The sequence below is a fragment of the Petaurus breviceps genome, unplaced genomic scaffold (genome assembly GCF_028583685.1).
Source record: "Petaurus breviceps papuanus isolate PSGF00001 unplaced genomic scaffold, PetGlider_PUasm1.0 176, whole genome shotgun sequence".
Classification (NCBI taxonomy): Eukaryota; Metazoa; Chordata; class Mammalia; order Diprotodontia; family Petauridae; genus Petaurus; species Petaurus breviceps.
In genome coordinates, this window is record NW_027185771.1 from 16,507,020 (window position 1) to 16,527,615 (window position 20,596).

Consider the following 20,596-nt stretch of genomic DNA (forward strand, 5'->3'; position numbering starts at 1 on the left):
ATTATTATGACGATAACATCTTGCTTCTGTGAGATCTGTGTTGAGATCCGTCACCCCTTCCTTTCATCTGCTTGAATGACCTGTCCCCTACTCCTTACCAGTTGTACTTCCCATCTCTTGTCCTCACCCCCATCCCCTCTACCACTTCTAGCCTGTCAACTGATTTCAGATAGTTCTGTTTTAAACCCTCCGTTCCTGGTGCTAGGTAAAAGAATAAGTTTCTTGAAGGTAGGACATAGGGTTTTGGTTTCGTTTTTCATTTTTGTCTTCACATTCTCATTGTCTTAGCTCAGTCCCTGACAACAAAAGTAGGTGTTTTGATAATGTTTACTTAATTGAAAGGAAGAAACTTCTTTGTAAGAAAATCTCATTTTTTTTCTGTGCTTGGGACTTCAGATCTGAGGGTTGTATTTTGCCTAAGGCTTGAAGCATAAGAAGGAAGGGAATGGAATCATCTTTGTAAGTATAGAGAGGCTTGATGACATATCTGTAGGGAAAATTGGAAAGAAACAGGACAGATTCACCTTTAACCCCCAACTTTATCCTGTTGCTAGCTTTATTTGAAGACCAGTCTTGGCCCTTTGGAATTTGGGGAATGGAGGGAAACTGTCTTAGGGGTGAATGCCTCTGCTTTGACTTGTCCCCCAGATTCTAAAACCTGGTGGAAGGAGGGGAGGGGAGGAAGGGCACAATTTGAGGGTATATGGTATTAGGTGACTGGAGAGAAGTGATGAAGTGTCCTCATGCCACACCCCAGGCTTCAGAAGCTTCTGGGGAACAGAAAGGAACTCATGCAAGTGTGGTTAACTCTCGGGGGAGGTTTGCCTTTATCTCTAGGGTTCTAATTGTCTCCTCAACCTGGCTTCCTTTGCCTCTGACTGGGGTAGGCAGATAAATAATAATCTAGCCCCACCCATTGACCAAGGGCTGGAAATTTTGGGGTCAAGTGGAGATGAACAGGGGAGGTTATTCTCTCTCTCCTTCCCTCCAGCCACCTGCAAAGGGGAGTGGTCATATATTCCCGAAATTGATCTAGTTGTGTTAAGTGAAGGATCTTATTGAGGAAATAAGCCAGACCTTTCCTGTCCAACCTCCTGGATTAGGCAATGAACTTCAGCTGTTGGGCTCCTGAAGCCGTCTTATGCTAGGCCTAGTGCCTTTGGCCATTCCTTACTTGTGTTTGTAGTATCCCTGTGGCATCCTGGTCCTGGATTTTCTAAGATAGATAGGAAACAAAGAATTTCAGAGCTTTGGGGTTAGAGGTAAGGAAGGCTAAGGATGCTGATAGAACTTCTGGAGGGTTGTTCTTTGGGAATAACAGGCCTGTGTTTTATGGCAGGACAGTGTAGTGAAAGAAGGACTTCCCTCAGAGTCATAAGACCTGGATTCCAGTTTTAGTTGGCTGTTGTGTGATTTTGGAGAAGCTGCTGAATTTCTTTATGAAATGAAAGATGTGGACTTGATGAACTCCATAAGATAACAAACATTATTACCATTTTATTAGCCAAGAGCTATGCCTTGGGTTTGGAACAAGACAGTAAAAGAATTTGAGGAGAGGCGAGTGTCTATAAGTGGGTTATTAGATGTCTTCTGACATGTTCTTTTTTTTCCTTCCCTCCTTCCCATACCCCTTTGGGTTCTAGATCTGAAACTACACCTCCAAAGCACAGACTATGGGAACTTCCTGGCGAATGAGGCATCCCCACTCACGGTGTCAGTCATTGACGACAAGCTCAAGGAGAAGATGGTGGTAGAGTTCCGCCACATGAGGAATCATGCCTATGAACCACTGGCTAGCTTCCTGGACTTCATCACGTAAGGATTAGATCCCTGCCCCTAAGGTTCTAAGGTTGTAGGGAGCTCAGTCCTTGCAGCACTTTGGAGTAGGGTGATGAACTGAGCTTGGGTTACCCTTATGGACTCGAAGGCAGCTGGTGAGAGATGGAGGGCAGTATAATGGAGCACCAACTTGGGAGCCCAGAAAGCCAGCTTCCAACCCCAACTCTTGTGCTTCATAGCTGTGTGATTTTTGTAAATTACTGCTTCTTTGGCCCTCTGATTTTCTAAGCCCTGTCTCAGCCAGGATCCTCTGGCTGCTTTGAAAAAAGATGTTCCTTATTGGACTTTCTCACTCCATCCAGAGCTTGAAAAGCAACCTGCCTGCCTCTTGGCTATGATCATCTAGCCAAAAGGAACTGTAATCCTCATGGGGATGTGGCGGGAGAGAGGGGAGAGGGCGGAGAAGCTAAGTGACCCTGTAGTCAGACATATGGCTCTCCAGCTTTTATGAGTGTGCTCTTAGTTAATAGAACAGCTGGAGAGGATGATACCAGTTCTGATGGTTCCCCTTATAACCCTGGTCTACACAGCCCATCCCCTCTATTAGGGAGCTGGTCATTCCAGAAGCTATGTTTGGTCCTCTTCTGTTCCTTAGTTACCTGTTAAAATACTCAGCTCTCTGGGCCTGTGTGGCAAACAGGTGTGCCCCAGAGATAGCCCTAGCAGGACCTTGCAAGGGAACATGGCTGGGTGCCTTTTACTGGGCTCTGGCTTCCTGTCCCTAGTGCTTCTCACCCCTCCCTTTCTCTCCCACAGGGAGTGGCCCCTTACACAAGCTCTGGAGCAGCAAGAGCTTTGTCCTTCAGAACCCAGAGTGGGCCACCTGAGGCAGCCCTGGGAATCTGCTTTAGGTTGGATGGACCTGGTCCTTGCAGCAAAAGAACTGGAAACAGCAGGCCCATTTCACTCTGCCCTGAATGCCTTCCTCGAGGCAGGATCTTTGCTAGGTCAGAGAGGGCTTAGAGATTTGAGCTTGTTCCTTCCCAAACTCCCATCTTGCTACTTGGATCACTCCCTTCCCCAGCGTCTGAGGGCTAAGGACCATCCCCTGCTTTGACTAAAGGAGTTGGCCAACAGTACCCTCAGAGCATTACCTAAAAAACCTCAAGGCCAAACTCCCAATGAAAATTTTCTGGGACCCATTTACAGTACAGAGTGCCCTCATTTGACCTTTCATGTATGATTGGGTAGCTTCCTAGGAGATGGAGGATGGGGAAAAAGGGTGAAAGGATGTCGGGGGAGGAGAAAATGGAGCTGTCCCACTATTCCAGAGAAGACCCTAAACTCCCTTTACACTCTCTAATAATAGATTGGTGATGAGTGGTTGGTACAGTTACACTTTACTGTCATATTGATTTGCTGGAGGGTTGGGGGGGGGGGAACGGGACACAGCAAGAAAAGGGACAGACCTCCTCTGCCCTGCCTTCCTTGAGGTCCTATTGATGATGGCTTCGTGCTCATCAATAAGAATCTGCTGAGTTCCAGCTGGACTGGGTTCAGTACAACTTGACTTCCTGTCCCTCGGTTCCTTAGTCCGTAATGCTGGTAGCTGAGTCCCTTGCCTTCCCATTGTCCCTTTTGCTCTTCTTATGCCTGAGTCTTTATGTCTTCCTGTATTATTTGCAAGGCCTTTGGGTTGGCTTTCTGGGTAATCTTCCCATCAGGTTTATGGAGTCACTGAAAAGAGATTCAGGAAACTTGCTTGAGACTTGAGATAAGACCAATGTCAAGGGCGTCTGTGCTTGCTTCTTGTCCTCATCTTCCCTTCTGGGTCTCTTCCAAAGGATCTGTGCCTCTCAGGACCTTTCCCTACTGACTCAATTCATTCTAAGCAATACTTCTCATTTGGGAGGCCAGGCCTTCCTCTGAGCATCCAGGGGCTTCCCCTGGAGTTCTCAGCGGTCCAGAGCTGCCTCTCCTGGTTGAGGAGCAGTCCTTCCAAGGCCAACTCCTTCCTTCTGTGATTCCTTTTGTACCTAGGGAGAATGGCACAAGTTCTGGAATGGAAACCAGGATATAAGCAAGGAACTGCGTGGTGGGAGGACAGTATGGCAGTTTACCTGAGGGCAATCATGGGAATTAAACATACTTGAAATGGCAAAAAATACTTTCTTCATCAGCAGGGATGTATAGAGACGGGAAAAAGAAGAGTGTTCTGCCTGGGCTTGGCACTCCCTTCTACTCCCCCTTGTTCACTCTCAGATGAAGAGTTTGGTCTCCTATGTAGTTTGCCCTGAGGGATAGAACTCTCTGTCCTGATTTCTTCCCCAGATGCTTGTTGAATAATGTCTCTGCCTGTTTGAGCATTAACCCAGAGTGAGAATGGCCTGAGCTGGCCCTCAAGTGGTGCTGAGGGGACTGATGGGGCTGGAGGGATGGGTCATTCGGCCATAGTGCTGGCAGGGGCCACACCTCTCTGATGTCTGCAGGCCGACGTCATGAGGCCAGAGTGTGGGCTCTGCTGCACTTGGATAGGGGACTAGAGGCATATTGTGTCTACACTCTGAACCTTAGGTTCCTTATCTGTCAGAACAGGGATCCCAATGTCTCCTAGAATAATAGGCTACAGGGACAGGAAGGGATGTGGTTCATCACCATCATGTTTTAGGTGGGGAAACTGAGCCTCAGTGAGGGAAAGTAGGTAACAGACAGCAAGTCTTCTGAGTTCAAATTCAGTGTGTTTTTTGCTGTAGCATGCTATTCCTTCTTACTCCGCAGTATCATGTATGGAACAAATTGAGAAAAGAGTTGTGAATGTACTTTGAAAATTGTTAAATGCTAATATAAACCTTGGGGCAGCCAGGTGGCACAGTGGATAGAGCGCTAGGCCTAGAGTCAAGAAGACTCATCTTCCTGAGTTCAAGTCCAGCCTCTGACACTTCCTATCTGTGTGACCACTTTACCCTGTTTGCCTCAGTTTCCTCATCTGTAGAATGAGCTGGAGAAGGAAATGACAAACCGCTCCAGGAACTTTACCAAGAAAACCCCAAATGGGGTCACAAAGATTCGGATATGACTAAACAGTTACAGTACAACCCTTGTGACACCACCAGCCTGGAAATGGTTGTGACTTTCCTTCCTGTGATTAGTTTTGTATTTACATCATTCCCATCCTTGGATTTATTTCTGATGAATCTGTGATCTTGGTGACAGAAGAGTAATGGGTTTTCTGCATCCTCCTTCCTAGGGAATGGGTAAAGAGAAGAAGGACATTTATCAAAAAGAGGTCAGGTAAGGAAAGGTAGCTGGTTCAGAATGGAGAACTGTGGGAGTCAAGGGACCCAACAGAGATCCTTGTGACATTAATCCATTATTTTTTATCACCTGTTTCTCCCCACGAGGACTCTTTCTCAAGGCTCTGACAGTTAAGTGTGATATAGTTACTTGAAAAAAAGAACCCTAATTCAATCTTAGACTGATGTGATATGGCTGCTAATAAAGATAACCCAATCTTGGGCTCCATTAATATGAGTATAGTGTCCTGATCACGGGAAATGACAGTGCCATTGTACCTGAATTCAAGACCAAGTCTGGAATATTGTGTTCAGATCTGGGGTAAAAAGAACATTGATAAACCGGAGCATGTCCAGAAGACAGCAGTGAGGTCATAGTGAAGGGTCTAGAAATCATGTCATGTGGGGAAATTTAGCCTGAAGGAGAGGAGATTGGGCAGAGATAGGACCGCTATCTTTAGATAGCTGCACAGCTGTCTGGTGTGAAAATGGCCTATTCTGAGTCACTCCAAGAAGGTGGGAGTTAGAACCAGTGAGTGGCACTTAAGAAGCGTCGCTCAACATAAGGAAGGGATTTTGAAGAATGAGAGCTGTCCAGCAGTAGCACCTGCTGCTTCAGCGGATAGTTAGTGAGTTCTCTGTGACTGGCAATAGTGAACAGCAGCTGCTGCTTCTTATGTCAGGGGCCTTGTAGGAGTGATTCTTGTTCCCTGATTCTATGTTTTTATAGATATAATAATAATTATTATTTTTTGCCTTTTGGAGGGCAGTTGGGGTTAAGTAACTTGCCCAAGGTTACACGACTAGTTTTTTGTGTGGGTGTTAAGCGTCTGAGGCCGGAACCGAACTCGGGTCCTCCTGACTTCAGGCCGACGCTTTACTCACTGTGCCACCTAGTCACCCCAATTATTATTATTATTATTGTAATTCCACTGGCCACCATTTTTATCTTAGGCACAAGGCATCCCTTCTGTGAGCCTCAGTTCCTTCATTAAAATAAAATGGTTGGACTGCTGGGGTAGTAGCTCCCATTTAGATAGCTGGATAGATAGTCCTTTAAGGTTCACAAACCAATTTCCCTATGGTGTTTCTATAAGGTAATCAGTGTAGGTATTGCCACCCTGATTTTACAGATGAGGAAACCAAAGCTCAGAAAATTTTTTTTTTTAATGACTTGCCTTTGGTCACTTAATGACTGACCTGGGATTTGAACCCACATCTCCTGACTCCAAACTTCTTATTCTTTCCACTGTGCCATAATATTTCCCTCAGTATATCCCTGAGGCTGTACCTAAAGCTAACATTCTTTGATACTTCCTTTGATCCCTTGGTTGATACTCAAGTGTTTCCCAGGGCCCCCCTGCCAACAGGGTTATCCACACAAGTTCATTTCCCAGATGCCTTGGCACAGCGGGCCTTCTCCTCACTGCCATTCCTCTCTGCCTGCTCTAGGGGAACATTGTATTCTCTGAAGCCTTTTGGAGTCTCCCTTATCTTAAGCCAAGATGATCATCCCCTGTCTTTCCAGGTGGCATCCTTGGGTCTCTCTCAGGCTCTCTAAAGCCAGAATCCCAGCTCCCAGTGGTACCTGTCAGGGCTCAGGCCAGAAGGAGGCCATTCTTGTAAGGAGGATCTCCAGTTCAGTGTTTGCACCGCCTCTGGGTTTTCCTCCCTTTTCTTTCTTTTCCTTACTTAGCCTTTACTGGCTAGGGTCACACAACATTTGGGCTGGGAAGCCTTGTGTATTTTTCTCACCTGCATCTAGTGCCTGCCTGGTCTAGCCTGTACAGCCTTCTGTCTTCCCCTTTCCTCTCTTCTCTCTTAGCCTCAGAAAAGGATGCCATACTTGGATTTGGAATTAGAGGCCCCAGATTTGAATCACACCTCTGCTCCTTACTATTTTTCTTACCCTGAGAAAATCTTCTCCAGGTCTCAGTTTCTTAGTAGGATGAGGAAATTGAGCTAGATCATCCATCCCTAACATCCCTTCTGCCTTTCTTTATCCCTGATCTAGCTGAACTTCTGGCACAGGGTTCAGACTAAACGGTCTGCTCTTTTGTGTGACCTGGTCGTTCATGGCCTCACCATCTTCTCTGAAATGGCTGCCTACCCTCCTGTCCTTCTTCTGACTGCATCTCTCAGCCAGCTCCTCTGTTCCTCTCACCGTCCAGAACTGATATGTGTTGCTTCCTGTTAATCTATGCAACCATAGATTATGACTGTCATAAATCACTAAGAGCTGGAAAGAACTTGGAAGCCTCCTCTTGTTTTGGACTACCTCCTTTTTACAGGTGAAGTCTAAGGCTCAGAAAAATGAAATTGTTTGCCCATAGTGACCTGGGTTTGTCTATAGACAATCAGACCGCTAAGTGGATGGTGGATCACATGCTGGCCTTGAGGTCAGGAAGACTCAAGACAATAACTGTGTGACCCAGGGCAAATCACTTAGCTTTTCTCCACCTCTGTTTCCTCATCTGTAAAACAGGAGTAAGAAAAGCACTTACCTCACAGGGTTTTTGTGAAGATCAAATATGCTGCTAAAGTTCTTTGAAGCCTAGTAGTGCGATGTAAATATTAGCCACTGGCTTTGATCGTGACACATTTGTGAGACTCCACAGAGGATGTCATAGCTTGCTTCCCCCACCAGCACCTCACCAGGGAGATATGTACAGATTTATAATACTGTATGTACAGCAAAGTATAGACAAAGCCACATGCTTTTCTCTGTGCTGAGAGCAAAGTGAAAGTTTTCTCAGATGCTCAGCCTAGCCTTTGCCGCTAACCAGAAGCATCAACTACACAAGCAAGGCAAAGGCAGCAAGGAGGGCTTGAGGTCCCCTTTGTGGTAGCCCCGTGCTAGGCTTTGTAGAGGAGACACAGAAAGTTTAGCTTGAACCTTGAAGCCCTTCATGTCTAGTTGGGAAGAGAAGACCAAGGACAGGAAAATACAGACCAGCACAAGACTCTGGGTGGCTCAGTCTTACATGGAGTGTAGAGCTTCAGAGAAGGGAGCAATTAGTCACCAGTTTTAGATAATCTTAAGAAAGAGCTCTTCCAGTTCTAAAACATTCTATGATTCTAAGAAATAATGACTGAACATTGCTAGCCTGGCAGACCTCTGGAGGAAATGGCCTGGCTGCCAGCTGTTGTGGGTCCCTGGAGGTTCTGTTAGCACTGGCCATTGGGTGGGGAACGGAAGATTCTTCCCCAACTTCCCCCTATACCCCTGCACAGCCTTGGGCTGAAGCAGTGGGGAGTGTCTTTGTCTTGGAGTCTGCAGACCACATTGAGGGTAGCAGCTGGTTCATGAGCCTGTCTTGCCCTCTCCTGCTCACCAATGGCTGCCCTGTGTAACACAGTTGAGAACAGTTGGCTTAAGGCACTGTAGGATGGTGAGTCACCCCCCTCTGACTCCAGAGATGCCCAGTGTTGCCAAATCAGCCAGGCAGCTTTCTGTCCCAGCCACCAAGTTGCTTAGTCAGCAGATCATGGCTTCCCCGCCCCCCCCCCCACTCCCTCCACACCAACCCCCCTCCACACACACACCCAGTGACCACAGAATCTAGCCAAGCTGGTGCTGTGAGGCCGAGGGGGAAGTTCTGTCTGAGGAACTTTGGGAAACTGTGTGGAAGGCATAAGAGAGTTGTGTCTGAGAGGACAAGGTCACACCCCAGAGAGCAATGGACAGACCTCAGCTGCTTTTCTTCCCACCATAATATAGGACTTTAATGGCAAGGTCTGGAGGAAAGAGGATCTTAACCTGAGGTCCACAAACTTTTTTTAAAAAATTTTGATAATTTTATTTCAGTATAATTGGTTTTATTTTTTGCAATCTTATGTGTGTTTGGCATTTTAAAACATTCTGAGAAGGGGTCCATAAGTTTCATCAGACCCCTGAAGGGGTCCATGACACACACAAAAATCAAGAACCTTTGTTCTAGAGGACAAAGGGTTGAGGGCAGAAGAAGACACAGGGCTCAGGTCAGATGGGAGCCACTCAGATGGAGCTGCTAAAGGGCCCAATCAGGGAGCGGGGCCAGCCCCTGGGGTCCTTGAATAGCTGCTGCCAAGGCCCAGCCCCTCTGCTTTCACTCCAGTGTGGCCATCCGCTGAGTAGAGCAGCCAGCTCTGCTCCCCAGGGAGATTTTGATTGCAGTCTTCCAGGACTGGGTGTGGTAGGCTTTGCACTCCTTCTCTGGGCCAGGTGCCTCTGTCACTCCTGAGGGTCATGTAGGGTCCCTCCTCCCCACCCTGGATTTGGAATGAATCACTGTAGGCTGGGATCCCATATTGGGTTTCCCTATGCTTCTCTGGCCCCAGGCAGACCCTCTGCCTCCCTGGCCGCAGCAGCTGTTTCTGGGCAGCTTGGCTAGGGTTCTGTGGGAGTCCTGGAGAGCAGAGAAGGTTCAAGGAGGCTCCAGTGACTCATATCTGCACCACTTGGCTGGCTGCTTTGTGTTTCCTGGGATATTCAGGGGAGCCACACTCCTTCTTCTATCCCTGTCTGTTTGTCAGTTCATAATGTTTGTCATGTACTCAGCCCATACTGGGTTTAGTAGGGATTAAAATCAGGTAGAATTCTACTCTCGGGCAATGTACAATCTAGCCAGTGGTGTGATTGGTATACAGGAAACAGTGATAAAAGATAAGTCACATTTAGGTAGTGAATGCTTTAAGGTTTGCAAAGGGCTTTCATCTGAAATCTATAAGGTGAATAGTACAAGTGGTATTTTCTCCATTTTAGAGACTAGGAAACTAAGTCTATAAAAGGTTGTGAACCAACATCTAGAATAAATGTCTGAGTCAGGATTTTAACTCAGCCTTCTGGCTCAAATTCCAACACTCTACTGTACATGGGTTCATATTCTTGCTCGAGACTTACTACCTGTGTGGCCTTGATGAAGTCACTTTTCTCAGGGCCTGAGTTTTCTCATCTGTAAAACAAAGGAGTTGATTAGATGAGCTTATAATGAATGAATGAAAAGGCATTTATACTGCACTACCTGCATGCCATGCGCTGCTCAGTGTTAGGGACACAAATCACATAAAACTAGCCAGTCAGTGCCCTCAAGCAGCAGAAGCTCTAACTAGGGGAGATAATCCAGACAAAGAGGTTCTGCTGCAGGGCAGATGGGAGGGCACAGAATCCCTGGGGCACATCTGAAGATCAGAGGGCAAAACCCAGGCTTAGGTTTCATCAATAGTCCAGATGGCAGTAGGGTCTGCAGGGTGTAGAGGGCAGTTCTTAAGAACTAGAAAAGTCCCTGTGAAATTTATGGGATAAAATGCTGGACATGGCAGAACTGACTGAGTAAAGTGTAACCTCTCAGGAGGAAAGGTTGATAGAGACCAGTGTCATTGGGGAAAACTGTTTAGGGACACAGTATTCCTTTCCTGGGATATCGAAGGCCTCCAATGTGATCTATGGTATATTTTCTCTTTTGGCTTTAGGGCTCAGGGCAGCTTCTGGGTGGCTTCTGTGAACTGCACAGGATACTCCTCAGGGGCTACACAGAACTCATTGTAAAAAAAGTATGATGCCACAGTTTCTCCCTGTTGCCCAGTTGATGGAAATGCCACGCTCAGTTGAATACTTCAGAGTCAGTGTCCTCTGAGCCTCAACCCCCACACAGCTCTCTTTTTGGCCTATACCTGCTCTGATGTCTGGGGCATTCAGCAGCAGAGAGAAAGAAAGCCTGAGGGACATCATCTACCAAGCCAGCTTTGCACATTCCGCATCCATTGTTGGTAATAAGGGCAGCAAGGTCATCATCCATGGTAAACTTTGAAGGGGTAAGTTCAAACCCTTAAGACTGGAAGTTGGTGGTGGAGTACCCAGAGGGAGGGCAGGAAAAGGAGGGAGCTTAGCACAACTGGCTGGCTGGAGGAACTTGGGTCCAAAATGTCCTTTTGCTGTTGTTACTTTCTTCTTTCAAATAATATTTTATTTTCCCCCAGTTTTATGTTAAAGCAATTTTTAACCTTTTTAAAAAAGGTTTTGAGCTTCAAATTCTATCCCTCCTTCTTCCCCTCCCCCCCAATGGTAAGCAATCTGATAGGGGCTATATATGCACAGTCATTAAAGTACCAAAATGTCATTTTTGTTAACTTCTGGATCATCCCTCTTTGACTGACTTTTCTCTGTCCATGGGATCCTACTTATCCTTTCTGTGAAGCCTCAGAAATAGACTTTCTCAAAACCTTAAGTGTATGCCAGACTATACCCAACTTCCCTTCCTTTTTCACAAATTTTAAGGTGCAGTAGTCAATCCAAGAATCCCACCATTTTCCTTTCATTTTCCAACTTCTTGGTTAGAATCAGGTCTGTTTTAGGACTTCCTCCCCTCAGTTCCTCTACCTCATGGAAATTTTAATTAAAACAAGTCAAGAATTTAGCAATTGCTCCACTTTAGGCACAGATAACAGTTATTGAGATAATTTAAGTCCCTTTTCACTATTAGACCAAGCCTTCATGCTTGATTTTTAAAATTTATTTCCCTTATTCATTATCTTTTTCTTCCTTATACCCAGGTAATCTGTAGTGTACATCATTTCGGTTTCTCTGTCCAGTCTTGACACCCCTTGTTCCTGTGTTTCCTTGTACGAGTGTTTCATCATAATAATCAATCTTGTTCCATCACCCTTCTCATTTACTCTGTTCCTTTTGAATAGTGTATCCACTCCATAGAAATATTCCGTCATGAGTCCCGTCCTATCAATTCTGTTCATCTATGTGGCCACGTTTTCCTCTCTATATTAAGCTTTCTAGTTTTCTTAATTACTTGTATTTTGTGTATTTCTGTCTTTCTCCTTAATACAATAGTATCTAGTAACATCTAATAGTATCTATTTACTATGAATTATTGGTCCTTATATTCTTCTTCTGTTATGTCTACTACTTTCTATATATGGGCATTTTCTTCTCTTTTTCCCTACACCCGTTTTTATCTTAAAATAAGCATGAGACACTAATGTCTGCCCCATCCTTTCTTTCAGAGCAGAGGTTCCCTAGGACCCTGATCATTGAATTAAATGCCCATTGTACATGGGGAGATGAAAAAACTGTGGCCAGTGGGATCTACCCACATCTCTCTAGGGCCTTTGAGTTGGCCACAGTCTGGGCAATCTGTGTTTGCACAGCCTTCTGCGTTTGTTTTTTGGCTCCTCAAATCTTAGCTGTGGCTCAGTGGTTTATCTCTGTGTCTTCTCTCTTAGATTTCTCCAGTCTCTAGATAATTCTCTTGGTGGTTAGAATCACAGAATTTTGATGCTAGAAAGAGTCTTGGTGATAATATGGCCTAACTCTTTTCTTTCTTCATACCTGCCTCCTGCCTCCATCTCCATAAATGTTTTGCTGATGAGCAGTCCCACCAAATTTTCTGAAGCTCCTTCCTGCTTCTAACAATTCATATTTCTTTAGCTTTCTGACGTTTACAAAGCCTTTTGCTTATAGCTCCCTCATGAGCTTGGTACTGCAGTGTTGTCCCCATGTGGTTATTGTTGCCGTCCTTTTAATAATAAAGGTGTCAGGGATTAATTTTGCTCACTTAGGAAAGTGAACATAAAAATACATTCTCTACAATAGAAAAATAAAGATCACAACGGAATCAAGTTGGACATAGTTTCTTAATATAGGGCTACATTTTCAGAATTGATTTCATGAGGAAAAATCATTAGTCCACTGCATAACAATTCTACATAAATTCAGATATTTGAGTTTTTGAAGCTCCTATTTGAATGGCCATACCTAGCTCATAAACAAAAGTGCTGGGTAGAAAGAATGTTCTTCCAACTTCACATAGAAGTCATATTCTGAAAAAAGGCGTTACCCATTATTTTATGATTTGACCATTTTAGCATTCATGGGATCCAGAAGAGATTATTTTTGAGTTGGGAAGAACCTTAGAGATCATCTAGTCCAACTCAGTCATTTTAGAGAAGAGAATGCGGGCCCGGAGAGGTTATAAGGCCACTGGTGGTTCCAGAGTGCACAGATGCTGGGCCTGGCAACAGGAAGACCCAGATTCAAAGCCAACCTCAGATGCTTACTGGCTGTGTGACTCTGGACCAGTCACTCTGCCTCTGCCTCAGTTTCCTCAGCTGTAAAATGGGAATATGAATAGCATCTACCTCCCAGGGTTGTTGTGAAGATCAAGTAAAATACTTTTGTAAAGTGCTTAGCACAGTGCCTGGCACATAGTGATCATAATATAAAAGCTGTTGTTGTTATGAGATCATGTGACCAGTCTGAAGGGACTTTTGCAGTCATTGAATCCACACCATCCTGAGGTGCTGCAGTGGTGAACAGTGATGTCAGTCGATGGGGACTTCACACCACAGAGGACAACCATCCCATTAGGAGAAACTTTCCCATTTTACAAATGAGGAAACTGAGGCTGCACTACATCATCTTGCCTACTCAGAGTTAGACCCCAACTTTCATTCTCCCCTCTCCACCCTGGCTGCTTGCTGCTGTCCACAGCCAGATGCCTAACTTCCTCCAAAGCCAGGCAGAAAGAGGGTATAGAGGGACCAGGGAACTTTCTCACCCAGCTGAAGCTATTCTTTGGAGACCCTAAGAAAGGCAGGGAAAAGGGCCCTCTGCAGAGCAGCTCCCACAATGACAACTGGTAAATGGAGGCTGCATTGGCTGACTTTTCCTACTCTGGCCAAGCTTGAAGGCCCTGGAGTCACCAGGAATGGCCTTGAGCATGGGTCTTGGTGAAGATGAGTCCTGCAGACAGATGTAGCCCAGACTGAGCATGGCTTGTCCCCATGGGCGAGGGAATGCTCCATGGCAGCACTCACCAGTGTGGTTACTTATTGACCTGAAAGCATTTGACTGTGGCAGTGCCCAGGCCATGGGGTAACCTGTGAGCAGAAACCTGTTCTCCCCTGCCTGGTTCTCTTTCTCCCTTGCTAGCTCTTCATCCAGGTCATGCCAGCTAACAGTGGGTGTTGGTCCAAGGTTCTGTGCTAGCCCCTCTTCTCCTTTCCTGCTATACTATTTCCCTTGGTGATCCAATCTGCAGCCTGGGTGTCATCCTGGCCTCCTTACTCTCTCTCTCATCTCCCATATCTGGTCACTTGTGAGGTTCTATTGCCTCTCCCACATACTCCCTCCCTCTCTCCTGACTGCCACCAAGCTGATGCAGGCCCTCATCACGCCAGCTATCCTGCTGTGGCTTCTAGTTGCTCTCCTAACCTAAAGTCTCTCCTGACTTGAGTCCATCCTCCGTTCACAGCAGGCAAGTTGGTCTTCCTAAGGCCCAAGTCTGACCCATCATCACTCTATTCAGTAAACTCTGTTGGTCTCCTAGTCCCTTCAGGATCACTTATGAAATCCTCTGTTTGGCCTTTAAAGCCCCTCATAACTTGGCCCCTTCCCACCTATACAGGCTTCTGACACCTCTTCCCTCCCACTTATTTTGCAGTCTTATAACACTGGCTTCCTTGCTTTTCAGTGCAGAAGATTCTCCATCTCTAGACACTGGGCATTGTCACTGGCTGTTCCCACCATGCCTGGCACTCTCTCCTCCCCTCCTTGTCCTGGCTTCCCTGGCTTCCTTCAGGGCCCACTTTCTATAAGACTCCTCTCCTAGTCTTCCTTCATCTTTGTGCCTTCCCTGTGGGACTGCCCTCAGTTTATCCCGGATAGGTCTTGTTTGTACATGGTTGTATGCTGTCTCCCTTCATTAGGCTGAGTTCCTTGAGAGCAGGGACTGGTTTTGGGGGTTGTTTTTTGCATCCCCAATACTCAGAACAGTGCCTAGCATATGTGTTTTGTGTTAATAAATGTGTTTTGACGGTGCAGTCTTCAGGCACTGGAATTCCCAGGCCCTGTCAACCAAGATAGCTTTAAAAATGATTTGTTTTTCCTCTTCTGATGATAGCTGATGAGATGGTAAAATTAAAGTCAGACCACGATGTCTTCCCACAGTCTGGGGTTCCTCTAAGGCTCAAGTTCAACTCTGTAAGAACCGCTCCATACGGAGCCTGGGAGAGTCTTGTGGGAGCTCTCATTGAAGACTGGTGGCCCAGGGCAGCAAGTGTCCTCACTCCATAGTTGCTTCCTTCCTTCCGAAACGTACACTTGGGCCAAAGTTTTTCTTTCTTTCTTTTTTTTTTCCAAGTCTGGTTTGGTTTTTATTACAAGGAAGTTTCAGCTTGGAGAGCCTTGTGGGAGAATTGCTCTGTGTCCACTGAGCCCAGCTTGAAGGAAGAGAGAGTCTATTTTTTTATAGATGTTTCCAAACTCTTGGGTGCCATACCTCTTTATTGTATCTGAAGAGAGAGGGGTGTGTGTTTACCCGGAACAGAAGACTTTCCTGGGTAAATATTTGTTAATTTAACTAAACAAATATTTCCTGAGTACCTACTATGTGCTCAGTATTGGGTTAGGTTCTGTGGTGTATACAGAAAAAAATTCACTTGAAAGGAATTATAGTACACACATGTGGTCATGTTCAGGAATGGTTTGCACCTATAGGCGCAGAGCTTGCTCAGAGGTCAGGGCTGAAGCTTCAGATGGGACTCTGAGAAAGCAGGACCCTGGGCAGGTTCTGGGAAGCAAGTGGCCAAGAGCCCAGGCAGCTGGGTCATCTCTCATTTTCAGTTCCTCTGCCCAAAGTTATGTTTTCTTGGGGTAAAATGTTCGTTAGGGCAGATTCATTAATTCCCAAGAGGGAAAAGGGGAGAGTGGTCTTAGCTGAGCACCAGAACACTCTTTGAGGTTCATTATTACTATTATTTGAGGATTCTCACCCTCCCAGATCCACTAGGGGTAGTGTTTCTCTTTGGTAGCTGCCTCAGCCCTGCTCCACCCCACCCCCCTTCCTCTTTGTAGGGTGGCCTAGTGTTAAGAGAGAATCCATTCAGTCAAGCTACCAAAGGGCCAGAGAGGGACTGACTGGTGGCAGCTAGAAATGAAGAGAAAGGATGGAGTCTATCAGTGGACCAGGAGAAGGATAGGTGCTAAGGTGCTATATCACTTGCAAGGAAGATGATTTCCCCAGCCCAGGGGACCCAGATCTTCAAGTTTCTGTCTTCAGGCAAAGACAAAAGTGCCCTGACCTTGGCAAAGCCACTGCCCTCCAGGGGCACGACATCTTCCTCCTGTAGATTCTCCAGCCCAACATGAAAGTGAGAAAGCCAAATCAGACAATGATAAGGAGGCAGCATAGTGCAATGACAAGAGCATTGCATTTGGAGTGTGAAGCCTGAGTTTGAATCCCAGTTCTGCTGCTTGGTCTATCTGTGACTTTGGGCAAGTTACTCTCTAGGCCTAAGAGGGGAAATCCAGATGGGAAACCCTCAGAGCTATTACCTACCTGAAACCCGTTAGAGCAGTGGTTCTTTGCCTAGGGTCCTTGAATTAAAAAACTGATGACTATATTTATTCAGTATAATTGGTTTCCTTACCTATCCTATATGCTTTATTTTATACATTTAAAAATATTATTCTGAAGAGTATCCATCGATTTCACCAGATTGCCACCCAAGGGGCTCCATGACACCCTTTGGCAGAGGTTAAGAACCCTTGCTTTAGGGGTTAGGGCCATCTAATAGGTCAGGACCTACCTACAACATTTGAAACTTCCTTCAGATAATTGAAACTATCTTATTTCTTGTGATCACCTTTATTATATGTTTAAGTTACAGCTCTCCCAAGCTGTAACTGTGAAAATATCTTACCTCATTCTCTTCTAATTCTTTTATGATGTGACTTTTCATAGTTCATATTTAGAGCATATTATGCTATTGTATGTGGCATAAGATGTTGGTCTAATTTTTTTTGTTGATTGATAACGATGATGATGATGATAGTAGCCAGTATTTATATCATGCCTACTATGTGCCAGGCCCTGTGCTAAACAAATATTTCATTTGTTTTTCATTTTATTTCATTTGATCCTCACAACTTCTTGGGTGTTATTTATTATCCCTCTTTTACAGCTGAGAAAACTGAGGGAATGTATCAGCAATGCCATATTCACAATGCCTATGGAGATTACAGATATGCTGATATAATTATCCATCACAAAATACGTCATGCTTGCCATATGGGGGAATAAACTAGAAAATTTATTAAGATACCAAAAGACTGAGTCCCAAAACCAGAAAGTGAAAGCCATCAGAGTAGTTATGACATTGGCACAGGTAGATAAAGTAGAAAGCAACCACATTTTCAAGCCTTTAAAACAGAACAGGCTACCTCAGGCAAAGGTCCTCCTCTTCCCACTCACAGCAACCACCCAGCTTCCGGGAAGCGCGCTCCCAGCAGCTCCGGCCCCTGGCAGTCCTCAGCAGGAGTCCTTAGCAGAAATTCTGGCTAACTCAAAAAGGGCTTTGCGCTGCCGCTGCCTCTGCTGCTCCTGCCGCCGTTGCCGCCGCCGTTGCCACCACCGCCAGCCACCGCAGGAACTCTAGTTTTGCTTCCGCTTCCTCTTGCTCCTCCCCTTCCTGCTACGTCAGCAAGTCCAATGGGGCATGGAAGATCTTTGAATCCCATAACCCTTACAGGGAAGTAGAAGTTAAGTGACTTGCCCAGGGTCACATAGCTAAATAGTGTCTGAGACTAGATTTGAACTACAGTTTATCAAGCATTTATTTTTTTTTCTGCCTCCTACCTTCCCTCTCCTCTCTCCCCAACTGGACAAAAGAAAATTAAAACACTTGTAACAAATAAGCATAATCAAATAAAACAAATTTCCATATTGGCTATGTTCCAAAACACATGTCACATTGATTACCATCCTTGATTCCATCATCTTTCTGCCACCCAACATTGGTTCTAAACCCCATTCTCCTCCGCTTTCCCAGGCATCTGATGCTTATCCCTAGGTGGTCAGTCAGTCAATCCACAAGCTAGCTCCACTGTCACTCACCTGCTGGTGATTTCTAGGACTGAAGGGCTTTGTATGAAGCAAACTCTCTACCCTTAACTGCTCAGGCTCCATTGTGCCTTGCTTTGTGCTTTGTGACATTCCCTATACACTATATGTTATTATTCTTAGGAAGAAAACTGTGGTATGTTCTGGCTAAACTCTTTCTGAATAAGCAGTGTCTACTTTTTTTTTTTGTCTCTAGCATTGGTTTCCTTCTGCCCTTCCTTTGTAGAATCCTAGAACCCTAAAATCTGAGTTGGAGGGACCCCAGAAGTTGTCCAGTCCAACATTCCATCTACAGTGTTCTTGGTAAGGAGTCCTCCACTTGAAGAACAGCAGTGATAGGGAATCACTACCTCAGGTGCACAAAATATGACCTTACTATATCACAACTTTTCCTTACTCCTTTAATTTGGTCACTAAGGAAGAGAGAGCAATACTGTTCAGTGAAGCTGATCCCTTTAACAGCACTCTTGATCCCATGGCCTCCTGACTCCCCCAGGGCTTTCCTGTAGCAAGTCATGCCCTCCTTATCTGTATTTATTCTCTCTCACACAATTGGCTTCTAACTACCTACATCATCAGTTCTCCCTGATTGCCCTCCCTTCCCCACTCCCCACCCTCCTTTGATTCTTCTAGTTCATCAATCTTCCATCCTTTTCTCCTTTCCTTTTCTGTTAAACTTTTGGAAAAAGGTGTTTTTAGGAGATGGTAGAGTAGAAAGAAGTACAATGAGCTCTCCCCATTCACCAACACACACCTCCAAATCATCTAGAAAACTCGCCAGACTGAATTCTGATCAGCAGGGAAAAAATCCCAATGAATCATGTTTCCAGCCCAGGTTGGCATAAAGAGACAGAGGGCTTTGCAGCCAGGGTCTGTCCAGGAGCAAGCTACAGAGCATTCCAGTGCAGGGAGAGGCTGTGCACCAAGGCAAGAAGTCCCAGATCCAGGATGGAGGGACTCACTCTTGTGTAGGCTGCATGAATAGAGGCCAAATAGCAACCCTTTTACTCACTGTCCAGATCCTGGTCCCAGATCCAGGGTAGACTGAGGAACCCAGTAAGGTTCCAGGCTCAGGAGCTCTGTACCTAGCAAGGAGCAAGTTCAGAACCAAGTAGCAGCTATGTGACTGAGACCTCAAGAGTAGAGACAGGTCTCAGACCAAAGTTCTGTAGCTCTGAATAAGCAAAGCTTTCCAACTGCTTGATAGTGACTGAGTCTACCAGCAGTTTACTGAATATGCAAACAAGGCAAACCCACAGGCATATTGTTCAGACCCAAACCTAGACTTGGTCCTTTATTAGACCACTTTGGGAACATTGAAAGCTTGCAGGTCCCCACCCTGAGCAGTCCCAGAGAATCCTGGAATAACACAAGACTGGATACTCCCAAGAAAGCAGCAGCAGGACTAGCCCAGACATTCCCTCCAGAAGTATGCAGAGCCCAGCCCAAGGATCAGTTCCAATGTCAGCAAGTAGGCTGAAAGAATGAGCAAGCAAAGAATCCAGCCATCAAATGGTGAAAGGGACCCTTAAAACACAAATACAGAAGATGGGAATGACTCCAAAACATCAACAAGCAAGGCCTCAAACAAAAACACAGCTCAGGCACAAATTCAGCTAGAATTCCTGGAAGAAATGAAATAAAGGTTAAAAAGGAGTTTTAAAAGTTTTTATAAATGAAATGAGAGCTCTAGGGGAAAAAAAAAAAACTAGAAAAGAAATGAGAGCTATTGAAAAAAGAAAAAAGTAGTGAAAAATGCAATTAACAGGTAGAAAGGAAATAGAAAATCTTGCCCAAGCAACAAATACTTCCTGAGAAGTGGAATGACCAACTACAAGTTCTTCACTTAATGGGACAACCAGAAATATTAAACACAAAGTCAAAAGACTTAGGGAGGGGGGAGAAGAAAATGTAAGGGGCCTTTTTTTTTTTACAGAAAACTTTAAAAAAAATTTTTTCCTCATTTACATCATTCATTTCCACCAGATTTTGAGTTACAAATTTTCTCCCCGTTTTTCCCCTACCCACCGCCCCAAAGTAGCAGTCCCACAGGATATCCCCTCCTCCAATCTGCTCTCTCCCATATCTTCTCCCATACCCCTTCGACTTTTCCAGTAGGACATGGTAGATCTCTATGCCCTGGTGCCTGTATATCTTATTTCCCAATTACATGTAAAATAGTATTAATAATAGCATATATATATTTTAAACATTTGATTTTAAAACTTTGAATTAAAGATTCGTTCCCTTCCTCCCTTGTCACCCACCCTTACTGGGAAGATAAGCAGTTCAGTATAGGATGTACATGTGTGGCTAATGCAAAACAATAACATAGTAGATATATTGTAAAAGACTGACTATATTTCCCTTGCTTCTCTCCCACCTCCCACTTGTTCTATTCTCTACTTTGATCCCATCCCTTTTCAAAAGTGGGTGCTTCCAACTTCCCTCCCCCCCAGCCTGCCCTCCCTTCCATCATTCCCTCTCTCATCCCCTGCCCTGCTACTCTCCTGTAGGGTGAAATACCCTATTTATTGTGTATTTCATTCCCTCCCCAAGCCAAATTCAATAGGAATAAGGTTGACCCATTCCCTTTTGCCTTCCTATTCTTCCCCTCCATTGTAACCATTT

General features: G+C 45.2%; 2 protein-coding genes across 2 annotated transcripts in view; both read left to right on the plus strand.

The window, feature by feature from the left end:
* ATP6V0D1 (ATPase H+ transporting V0 subunit d1) overlaps nt 1-20,596 on the plus strand; it is a 102,788-nt gene that overhangs the window by 56,028 nt on the left and 26,164 nt on the right. The window contains exon 2 of the mRNA XM_069085757.1: nt 1,644-1,815. Within this exon, the coding sequence (XP_068941858.1) occupies nt 1,644-1,815 (172 nt within the window). The remainder of the gene's footprint in view (nt 1-1,643; nt 1,816-20,596) is intronic.
* The window catches only part of TPPP3 (tubulin polymerization promoting protein family member 3), a 134,146-nt gene continuing 125,669 nt past the window's right edge, over nt 12,120-20,596 (plus strand). The window contains exon 1 of the mRNA XM_069085755.1: nt 12,120-12,123. The gene's annotated coding sequence lies outside the window, so the exon portion shown is untranslated. The remainder of the gene's footprint in view (nt 12,124-20,596) is intronic.